General features: G+C 37.2%; 1 protein-coding gene across 3 annotated transcripts in view; it reads left to right on the top strand.

The window, feature by feature from the left end:
• ATRNL1 (attractin like 1) overlaps positions 1-11,749 on the top strand; it is a 740,683-nt gene extending 728,934 nt beyond the window's left edge. For 2 of the 3 annotated variants that reach the window (XM_043475348.1, XM_043475347.1), the window contains one exon: positions 7,303-11,749. In XM_043475348.1, coding sequence (XP_043331283.1) covers positions 7,303-7,427 — 125 coding nt within the window. In that variant the 3' untranslated portion in view covers positions 7,428-11,749. The remainder of the gene's footprint in view (positions 1-7,302) is intronic. The other variant, XM_043475346.1, reaches the window with a different exon arrangement.
• The last annotated feature ends 412 nt before the right edge of the window (positions 11,750-12,161 follow it).

Here is a 12,161-nt window from a genome sequence, read left to right as displayed (position 1 = left end):
GTTTCCTGTGCAGGTTGCTACAGCCTATGGGCCAGAGTTCTGTTTTCATATATCATCTGGCCATTATCTATATCTTCAGTCTCTTACCAGCATATAACTGTTACATTTTCTGGGAGAAAGGAGGCAATATTTTCTTTCTTTAAAGAGCTACTGATTTGACGTCCTTTTCTCAATTAAGAAAAGTAGGTTCCTTACAATAAATATGCTGAAAGGTAATGATAGAAATTACTTTAATTTCTCTCTCTCTCTTTTTTGATGAGTCCTTCACACACTCATTAAATTTAAGACAATTTAAGAAGATAGGATTTTTGTCTCTCCAGTTTACTTTTGTGTCCAGGGCCTCTTACAGGATGAAGGAGGACCTATCAGTTTTGGGGTTATTGTTGCAATTTTTAAAAGTTCTTCATATATGAGTGGGCTTCCCAGTGGCTGAGTGGTGACGAATCTGTCTGCAATGCAGGAACCATAGGAGACCTGAGTTCAATCTGAGTTGGGAAGATCCCTTGGAAGAAGCATGGCAACCCACTCCAGTATTCTTCCCTAGAGAATTCCAGGCAGAGGAGCCTGGCAGGCTCCAGTCCAAAGGGTCGCAAAGAGTCGTACAGGACTGAAGCAACTTAGCACACATACACACATATATGAAAATATGAAGAAATGCAAACATAGTAATAAAAACTTACACTTAATTTAACACAAGGCACACACACATACATGCAGTTATTATGATGATTGTGCTGTTTGTAATTAGATTACAGGATTTAAATGCAGAAGAACTCATGGTGTGTCACCAGTTGTGTGGTCCAGTGAAAGGACTGAAGCTTAAATTTGAATAAAAGCATCATTTAGCCCATTAAGAAGATAAGACCTGGGCAAATGGCCCTCTGAGTATATGTGGTGGTCACTCAAACATCACTGCCTGGAGGAAAGAACAGTTTCTTGAATACAAATTGCTGTTAATGTAGAATCTGAAAATGCAATTGGTTGTTCAGTTTTCATAAGAAAGGATAAAAAGCTGTCAAATTAGAAACAAGCGTGATCTGTAATTTTAGTTTTAAATTAAGGACTGAAATATGTCTTGTGACTGATTAGTTTCAACTGAATGTTTCTAAGCTTACAAATCATTAGTAAACCCAGACTTCATACCCCAAAATACACAGATACAGTCACAGTTTAGGATTAGCATAAAATTTCCTGTTTTGGCCACTTAAGCTGTTTACTTCTCTCTTGGCCATGTATCTTCTGTATGGAAAACAATGTTTGCAGCCACATGTAAGTGGGAAAGTGTTATTTCTCAGGGCTCTTTGGACGAGGTCATGCAGTAGTTTAATGAATAACATGATTTCATATTTGGATGCTGTGATCATCGGAATTAGTGTAAGTGGTCTCTGTCCACATTAAAAGAGACATGTATTATTTTTCATATTTGGCTGTCTCTGGATAAGATGGTGCCAAGGATAAAATAACAGAAGGTTGTAAATTTTGACATAAGTGTGCCAGGAGATCCTTGGAAACGTAATGCCTGTCTGAACAGAACTGTCACTTAGCACAACCATGGTCTGTGGTTTGTTTGTTTGTTTGTTTGTTTTTAAAGTGCTTCAACTCCCTCCCTTAAAGAAATAACAAAATAATTCTTTCTTACAGCAGAGTAAGTGGTTAAAACGTCCATTTTTTACACTTCAGAAGTTCATATGGACTCTTCATAGGTCACAAAAGCAGTTTTTATTTAAATTTTGAACCTGTGAGCTTGTATTATCTCTAAGAAACTCAGGATAGTTATTTAATATCCTGAAAGAGTAGTTTATTTAGCAGCAACTCTTAAAAGGGAAATATGGAAGATTATCAGCCTAGCCAGTGATTAATTTTTTAATCCCTTCCCTCCATAACACCATTAATTTCTCCTTCTGCATAAATACCTTCTCTTCTGTTTTCAAATGTACCTGAAACCCTGTTTTCCTTTAAAAAATATATGTACTCAGATCATCACATGCATTCACCTAGATCTCATCTGACCCTGCTGCTTCCTCTGTGTACCAGCTTACTTACCTCTTTCCATTGACAAATGTCATCAACATAGAACTAATATATGTTGGCCACACTCCCTCTCACCTCATTACCTGCTGAATTGTCTGGCTAAGTACGGAAATGACTCCAGGATCACCAGAATCTTCCTTGAGCGGATCCAAAGGCCTCTGTGGCAAGCCTCACCTGCTGGCCCCTTGAGTACTTTATGCAGGTGACGTGAACCCCCCTTTCCCTTGATTTCTACAGCACAGTACTGTGCAGGAGACTAGCTGGCCTTCTTATACTGCCCATTTCCCCTCACTGGCATTCCTTTCTGGTCATAAATCTCTGGAGTTCTGTTCTTGTCAGATCATATTTGAGACTTATCTAGTATACGTTGACCCAAAGGAATAAAATAATTCAACAACACCTTGCATAGCATGAGATTCCAATGTGAGGCCTTCCTGTAAGAGCAGCACATTGAGAAGATGTCTGTGAGAGCTCAGGGACTGGTTCAAATCAATTCAGAGTCAAGTCTCCAAGACCTTGCAAAAGGGAAATTGGTGACTTCTTGAAGCAAGCAGTCTCATCTCATGGATTAGCATGGGGATTTGGCACATCTCACTTTATTCAAAAATTCTTTGGAAGTCGACAGAAACTAAAATGGTTCCTATACTGCTGTGATAAACCAGGGTATGAGGGTGACCCAAGACAGATGGATGATGGTAGAGAGTTCTGACAAAACATGGTCCACTGGAGAAGGGAATGGCAAACCACTTCAGTATTCTTGCGTTGAGAACCCCGTGAACAGTATGAAAAAGCAAAAAAATATGACACTGAAATATGAACTCCCCAGGTCAGTAGGTGCCCAATATGCTACTGGAGAAGAGTGGAGAAATAACTCCAGAAAGAATGAAGAGACGGAGCGAAAGCAAAAACAGTGCCCAGTTGTGGATGTGACTGGTGATGGAAGTAAAGTCCAATGCTGTAACAAGCAGTATTGCGTAGGAACCTGGAATGTTAGGTCCATGAATCAAAGTAAATTAGAAGTGGTCAAACAGGAGATGGCAAGAGTGAACGTTGACATTTTAGGAATCAGTGAACTAAAATGGACTGGAATGGTGTAATTTAAATCAGATGACCATTACATCTACTACTGTGGGCAAGAATCCCTTAGAAGAAATGGAGTAGCCATCATCGTCAACAAAGGAGTCTGAAATGCAGTACTTGGATGCAATCTCAAAAATGACAGAATGATCTCTGTTCATTTCCAAGGCAAACCATTCAATAACACAGTAATCCAAGTCTGTGCCCTAACCAGTAATGAAGAAGCTGAAGTTGAACAGTTCCATGAAGACCTATATGACCTTGTAGAACAAATACCCAAAAAAGATGTCCTTTTCATTATAGGGAACTGAAATGCAAAAATAGAAAGTCAAGAGATAGCTGGAGTAACAGGCAAATTTGGCCTTAGAGCACAAAATGAAGCAGGGCAAAACTAATAGAGTTTTGCCAAGAGAATGCTCTGGTCATAGCAAACACCCTCTTCCAACAACACAAGAGAAGACTCTACACATGGACATCACCAGATGGTCAATACCAAACTCAGATTGATTATATTCTTTGCAGCCAAAGATGGAGAAGCTCTACACAGTCAGCAAAAATAAGACTGGGAGCTGACTATGGCTCAGATCATGAATTCCTTACTGCAAAATTCAGACTTAAATTGAAGAAAGTAGGGAAAACCACTGGACCATTCAGGTGTGACCTAAATCAAATCCTTTACAATGATACAATGGAAGTGACAAATAGATTCAAGGGATTAGATCTGATAGAGTACCTGAAGAACTATAGATGGAGGTTCCTGACATTGTACAGGAGGTAGTGATTAAGATATCCACAAGAAAAAGAAATGCAAAAGGGCAAAATGGTTGTCTGAGGAGACCTTACAAATAGCTGTGAAAAGAAGAGAAGTGAAAGGCAAAGGAGGAAAGGAAAGATATCCCTATTTGAATGCAAATTCCAAAGATTAGCAAGGAGAGATAAGAAAGCCTTCCTCAGTGATCAGTGCAAGGAAACAGAGAAAACAATAGAATGGGAAAGACTAGAGATCTGTTCAAGAAAATTAGACATACCAAGGGAACATTTCATGTAAAGATGGGCACAATAAAGGACAGAAATGGTATGGACCTAAAAGAAGTAGAAGGTATTAAGAGGAGGTAGCAAGAATACACAGAAGAACTGTACAAGAAAGATCTTCATGAACCAGATAAACATGATGGTGTGATCGCTCACCTAGAGCCAGACATCCTGGAATGCGAAGTCAAGCGGACCTTAGAAAGCGTCACTTTAAACAAAGCTAGTAGAGGTGATGGAATTCCAGTTGAGCTACTTCAAATCCTAAAGATAATGCTGTGGAAGTGCTGCACTCAACATGCCAGCAAATTTGGAAAACTCAGCAGTAGCCACAGGACTGGAAAAGGTCAGTTTTTTTACCGCACAGTTGCAATCATTTCACATGCTAGCAAAGTAATGCTCAAAATTCTCCAAGCCAGGCTTCAACAGTACGTGAACCGTGAACTTCCAGATGTTCAAGCTGGATTTAGAAAAGGTAGAGGAACCAGAGATCTAATTGCCAACATCCGTTAGATCATCAAAAAGGCAAGAGAGTTTCAGAAAAACATCTGCTTTATTGATTATGCCAAAGCCTTTGTGTAGATCATAGCAAACTGTGGAAAATGATCTTCAAGACATGGGAATACTAGACCACCTTACCTGCCTCCTGAGAAATCTGTATGCAGGTCAAGAAGCAACAGTTAGAACTGGACATGGAACAATGGACTGGTTCCAAATTGGGAAAGGAGTACATCAAGGCTGTATATTGTCACCCTGCTTATTTAACTTATATGCAGAGTACATCATGAGAAATGCCAGGCTGGATGAAGCACAAGCTGGAATCAAGTCTGCTGGGAGAAATATCAGTAATCTCAGATACGTAGATGATACCATGCTTTATGGCAGAAAGTGAAGAGGAACTAAGGAGCCTCTTGATGAAAGTGAAAGAGGAGAGTGAAAAAGTTGGCTTAAAACTCAACATTCAGAAAACTAAGATCATGGCATCTGGTCCCATCACTTCATGTCAAGTAGATGGGGATACAATGGAAACAGTGAGAGACTTTATTTTCTTGGGCTTCAAAATCACTGCAGATGGTGACTGCAGCCATGAAATTAAAAGATGCTTGCTCCTTGGAAGAAAAACTATGACCAACCTAAACAACATATTAAAAAGCAGAGGCATTATTTTGCCAACAAAGGTCCATCTAGTCAAAGCTGTGGTTTTTCCAGTGGTCATGTATGGATGTGAGAGTTGGACTATAAAAAAAGCTGAGCACTGAAGAATTTATGCTTTTGAACTGTGGTGTTGGAGAAGACTCTTGAGAGTCCCTTGGACTGCAAGGAGATCCAACCAGTCCATCCTAAAGGAAATCAGTCCTGAATATTCATTGAAGAACTGATGCTGAAGCTGAAACTCCAATACTTTAGCCACCAGATGTGAAGAACTGACTCATTGAAAAAGACCCTGATGCTGGGAAAGTTTGAAGGTAGGAGGAGATGGGAATGGCAGAGGATGAGATGGTTGGATGGAATCACCAACTCGATAGACATGAGTTTGAGCAAGCTCCGGGAGTTGGTGATGGACAGGGAAGTCTGGTCCATGCAGTCCATGGGGTCCCAAAGAGTCAGACACTTCTGAGCAACTGAACTGAACTGAACCTAATTGAAACCAGGGTATTGGATTCAGCCATTGCTTGTATAAATGTAGGAAAGGCTTTACTATTCCTGTACGTATTAACACATGTTCCTGTCAATCAGAGGACAAAACAATATTCTTCATTACCTTTGATAGCTAGAGATCTACTTTCATGTAGATATTCTACTGATAATACTAATGATCTTTTTCTTATTTTTAAGACATTTATTCACTAAATTTCTACAAGTTGTCTTTCTTCTATGTGCATTTCATAGCTCTATCCCTAGGTTACTTTCTTACCTCTTAAGAGCAATGTAAGAGAATGAAAAGACAGAGAACAGTCTGGTAGACAATATTGGCTAAACCTGTATCTGAAAAAGAACTGGTATCCAAAATGTAAAAGAAATCTCTTAAAATTCAACAATAAGAACACAAACAAGAAAATTAAAAATAGACAAGCTCTGAATGGATACCTCACTAAAGAAATATGTACATATGACAAATTAGTATAGGAAAAGATGCTCAACATCATATGTTATTGCTGCTGCTTCTGTTTAGCCACCAAGTTGTCTCCAACTCTTGTGACCCTATGGACAAACTGTAGTACATCAATACAATGGAATATTATTTTGCAATAAAAAGAAATGGGTCATCAAGCCAAAAAGAGATATGGTGGAACTTAAAGGAATATTGCTAAGTGAAACAAGACAATCTGAAAAGGCTACATACTGTGTGATTCCGACTATATGACATTCTGGAAAATGCAAAGCTATAGAGATATTTGAAAAAAGATCAGTGGTTACCATAAGCTCAGGGGAAGGGGAAGGATAAACTGGTAAAGCCCAGGAGCTTTTTAGGGCAATGAAACTATTTTGGATGATGCTTTCACAGTGAGTATATGACAGTATGCATTTATCAAAACCGATAGAACTTTGTGTACAGCCCAAAGTGTGATCCCTAATGTAAACTATAGACTTTAGCTAATAATCATGTGTCAATATTGGTTCAACATTTCTGTAAACCTAAAACTACTCTAATTAAAAAAACAACAATATGCTGACTTTTGTTACACACACACACACACACACACAACCAATAGTAACACTACAAGTTCCTTATACTTGTAGAACACACTTGTGTTTGGACATAGAAACAAAGGTATGGAGTCATATCCACACTGATGGTGGTGTTTTGTCACACAGCAATTTGATTGTCCAAAGTCAGAGTCAGTTGATTTTGTTAGGTCCTTGCTCTTCTTCATGTATACAGTTCATATGTCCAAGGTTAGAAATATTTTAAAATGTAAAAAAGAATGTATTTATGCATATAACTGAATCACTGTGCTATATAGCAGTAATTATTACAGTGTTGTAAGTCAACTATGTTTCACTTGAAAAAAAGTAAAACAAGATATATTATAAGTAAAGGGTAAACCATTTGACAACTTCCAGTAAACAGCTACATGTTTGATTGCTGAGTATAAAAAAATACGAGGCCACCACTGTTGCCATCCCAAAAATGTCTAACCTGCCTTTTTCCTCTTCTTCCAGGTATTGCAATTGCCAGTGCCCTAATAGATATTTCACAGCAGAAGCCTTCAGATAGTAAAGACAAAACTTCAGGAGTCCGAAATCGAAAACACCACCTCTCAACGCGTCAAGGAACTTGTGTCTGAGAAATAGAAACTGCTCTTGTAGGTTCTGTCATATTTGACTCTGTAAATGGCTTCCATTAAAGGCTGGTCCAAGGCCTCAGTTTTCACGGAGACAAATCTCTGTATGGTCCCAGGGCCCAAACACAATTCCCTCTGAAAGGGGAATGACCCGAGTGGCCAAAGAATGTTCCTGAGTTTTATAAAATTAATATAGTATTGATGGTCACAGTTGATAAAATTAGTTTTTACAGCTATCTTAGGCTTATCATAGATAACATTAAAGTACTCTGGAAAAAAAAAAGATGTATATTGTTTCTTAATGCAGATGAAAAATATGTAATTCATATAAACCAAACTGTTTATATCCCAGGGCTTTAAAGAAAGACATTTTATAATGCCTGAGTAATGAGAAATGTACAGTTTTTGCCTCCTAAGCAAACTTATGTCACTTGTATATGAACAGGAAATGAACAAACTGCAATGGCTTTAAATACTATTTTATCTCCTTGTAAATGTAAAAGCAAGATTTTGATTTAGTAGAATGTAGGTAAATGTATTTAAATATTTCACAGGACCGTATCATGTCCAAACTCAGTTTTCAAATGTGATTCTTTTCCACCTAACTGGAATGCAGACCAAGATGAATCCATTTGGCTAGATGGTATTGTGCAACTTCACAGGAGGTTTATTAGAATTCTGAGTGACGAGGACATTGCTGTCGTCCATGCCAACTGCCTAACTCATTATCAGAGCTGATAGAGCATGGAAAAGCCTGTCCAGCAATCAATTTTTCTCCTCCTTCCCAAACCAGCCTCCAATGCCACAAACCTGAAGAGAGCTGAAATAGTTATTTTACAGTATGCAAGCTTCTGCTCTAATATGGTAATTTTTTTAATTGCCTCGGAATCATTGGATCAGACCTCAATGATCCATCTGCATTTTTATAAGAACAGATCACGTTCTTTTGGCCCTCCTCTCCTAGCTGCTAGATTTTATCTACCTTTTACAAACGCTGTGAAAAGCATTTTAGAGTCAAAACCCCCTCCAAGTCATAATATGACCCAGGTTTCTTCCTGCCAACTGTTTCACTTAGAATACAAGTAGAGAAGAGCATTTGCTGGCAAGCATACACAGTATTTCTATTTCTAACACAAGCACATTGGTGTCATGAAAGTCTCCAATTTGAGAAATAAAGTAAGTTTGTCACTGCCCGCATTCAGCATATTCTTAATGATTCAAACATCTGAATGATGGCAGAAAGGGAAGATGGTTTAAGACAGCTTTCACATTGGAATGTAGAATCATGTGTGTCCTAATTTTTGACAACCGTCCACTAGAACTCAGTAGATGAACAGAGCTTGTTTGGAACAGCAATTTCTTAACTTCAAGGTGACTACAGAATATATGAAGAGAGCAGTGACAAGAGACACATCCAAAGCTGCTTTGTGCAGTATAGTTTTGTTCAGTATGAAAGTCATTTAAATATAATTGATGTTTAGTACTCTCTATGTACTTATCACATTCTTTGGATTTCTGGAAGATAATGACACTTTACTGTTTACAGCTAATGCATAGTTACTTGCATGCTATGGTTGTGCAGTAGTGGAATATGACCCTATTGTGATATTAAATGTTTATTTCACAATGCCACTTTTACATAGCCAGCTTAATTTGATGAGGATCGAATGTGATGTATAGCAGGAATGATCGTAAATATGTAGTTGCATCATATATAAGATTGCTAGGTTGCATCTAACCATGACTATGTCATTGTTTTGATGATTAGGCATTTATGAATTATAGTATACATTCATTATGTTGGCATGATAATTTTGCTATTTTCCATGCGTTAAAAGTCAGACTAATTCTTAGATCAATTTAATCTATAGCCTATGGGGTTCTGGTGGGGATAGGAAGTGGAACTGTTTGTTTTAACCTCCCTATGAAATTTTCTTTCAAAAAAAAAGAAAGAAATTTAGCAACGTTTGTAAATGTCTCCTGAAAACAATCAAGCAATTTTATTAGCTTTTTGGGGAGCCCTTTAAATGTTGATTTTTCTCTCCTGGAAAAATAGATTGACAAAACCGATGAATACAAAAGTAGAATCATGTAAAAATAAAATGATTGCCCAGTTTGCTTAATACTCTATAACAGTTATCATGAAAGCACGTATAACAAAAAGACAGAAATATACAGAGTTGAATGTAAAATCTGTTTCAGCTGTATTTTTAGAGAGGCTAAACAAATGGAATTACTGTGAAAGAATTGTCAAGCCTCATTCATATCAAATCTCATAGAGTTCTTAAAATTTGTAAATTTGAATTTTAGACAATTATGGGACATAATGCAATGTTAAGTTAAAGTCATATACTCTGTGTTTCTGGGCTAAATATGGCTAACTCTGTGACTAAATTATGCAATATCTTCTCAATTTTCCAAAGCTTTTTACTGGCAAGAAAATACTTCACCCTATGTGAAGTAGATTGAAAAGACCTTGGGGATAATTGCTTTGAATCTGTATGATTTTCTTTTTCCCCCACATCCCAAACACTTTTAATCTGGAAGCTTCCTTTAAAAAAAAAAGAAACCACAAGTATACACAGATACTGTTCAAGAAGTTAGGCATTAAATGACTGATTCTCTTGAAAACTTACCTTAATGGAACTCTGTACATTTCAGTTTAGAATGACTTTGAAAAATTCTTTAACTTTTAGGATGTCTTACTCCACCCAAGATGAAAAGCTTTGGTTAAATAGAATGAAAAGTTTTGGTTAAAAAAAACAATTTTAATCATTTTAATAGTGGACAGTTAGAGATTTCTTGTTGAAGAGGATGCACATGCTCACAGATCAATTTAATACATTTGAAGAGGACTGAGGTTTTCATAATTGCTTTTAAATGAAAATTTATTTAGTGAGACACATAGAAGGAAAATGTATGCCATATACTATGGTGTTATGTTCAGTAGGAAAACTGCAAATAGAATATATTTCAACCTGTAATCGATCCTTACTGTGCTTCCCAATATCTCATTTTCTTTGGGTTACAGGAAGACAGCAGTGACTACATGGCTTTGTGCTGCTGCGGGGTCACTTAGAGTGCAGACTGGTGGTTGGGCCCAAGGACAGATGTTGCAACCAGCTTTGAGCTGTGTGGTGCTGGCAAGTTTTACCCTTTCGAAGCCTCCGATTTACCATCTGTGTGGGGAAGCTACTATACTCACCTTGCAGAGCTGTTGTGAACCTAGAAGATAGTGGACATAATAAACACAAAGCTTTCATGATGGGCCCTCAGTGCACATGTAGCTGGTTTTTAACAATCGTGGGGCCACCGGGCCACTCTTTTTCTACCAATTGTTTTATCAATTCATCTATTAATTTTTCATTCATATTTTTACCATCTGTAAGAGCCATGTAGGTTTTTGCAAATGAAGATTTCTTAAAAACCTCAAGTCAGTTCCTATATTTCTAGACTGTAGAGATTTCTAAAAAAAATCCACTTGGATATTTGGGTCCATAGCAGCTTTGACTCTTTCAAAATATATAGTTTTAGTAAAGCATTTTTTAAATGATTGCTTGGTGACATTTAGACAGGAACATCGATTGTCACTTTCATGTTCAAATTTGGCAAGAAGGGATCGATCCTTACATTTGGTTGTCATACACAATACATCTTGTGGCATTGAACATAAAACTATGATTTGAAGAGTGTTTCATATAAAAGTTTTAAAAAATTAAAACTAATCAAATGAACGAATTCTACCCACATATACTTTTTAAAAAAAAATCAACTTTCCAAAGCCTCTTTGCTAAAATAGGTGTGAGTTTACTTAGATGAGTTTGGAACTTGATCATGTGAACTGCCTGGGTCAGTGCACATTCCTACCTTTGCCTGTAGAGATTAAGATACAGAAGGACTGGATTGGACCCTGGAGATTCATATGCTTAATAAGCAAGCACCTCAGTGGTTCTTAGGATTAGGCAAATTAAGGATACATTGCACTAGGCCAAAGAGCTGCCTTTATTTACAGTTAGAATTTCTTTAAACAATGAAGTCATCATTCTAAGTCAAAATGCTTTAAATAATTTTTCAAGGAATACAAGCCATCTGGTTGGTGTTACAGCAGTGTTTTCATTATAGTGTACATTTAACATTTTAGTTGTATCAAATTTTTTAAATTAAGAATTAGAACCATCTCAGTATATATGTATACAGGTATGCATGCCAGTGTTAAAACAGATTGTGTAAAAGTTCAAACCTGCTTTAAAAAGCCAACATTTTATGATATAGTATGCTATTCATCAGGAATTTAATTGCTGAAATAAAAACATTGGATCTTCCAACCCCCATTGCCAATGCAGTTTTGTTATATATATTTTTTACCTCCCCAAGATCATCTAGGAAAAAGCACTTAACCAAAGGATAAGTTTATCTGCCATCTATGACTTGGTTATAAAATTTGATTATTGAATTCCACATTCAAAATATATTTCTCTCTCCTTCACCTGATTTTTGTTGGCCTTTTCTACATGTTCTCTTTGGGTTTGTTTTTTAAAAGAGTTTTTGGATGTGGATCATTTTAAAGTCTTTACTGAATTTGTTACAATACTACCTCTGTTTTACATTTTGGTTTTTTGGCCATGGGGCATATGGGATCTCAGCTCCCTGACCAGGGATCAAACCAGCACACCCTGCATTTGAAGGTGAAGTCTTAACCACTGGACCACCAGGGTAGTTTCCCTTCATGTTCTCTTT

The sequence above is a fragment of the Cervus canadensis genome, chromosome 8 (genome assembly GCF_019320065.1).
Source record: "Cervus canadensis isolate Bull #8, Minnesota chromosome 8, ASM1932006v1, whole genome shotgun sequence".
Classification (NCBI taxonomy): domain Eukaryota; kingdom Metazoa; phylum Chordata; class Mammalia; order Artiodactyla; family Cervidae; genus Cervus; species Cervus canadensis.
Note: the sequence above shows the minus strand (reverse complement) of the source record. Positions and strands in the feature narration are given on the sequence as shown.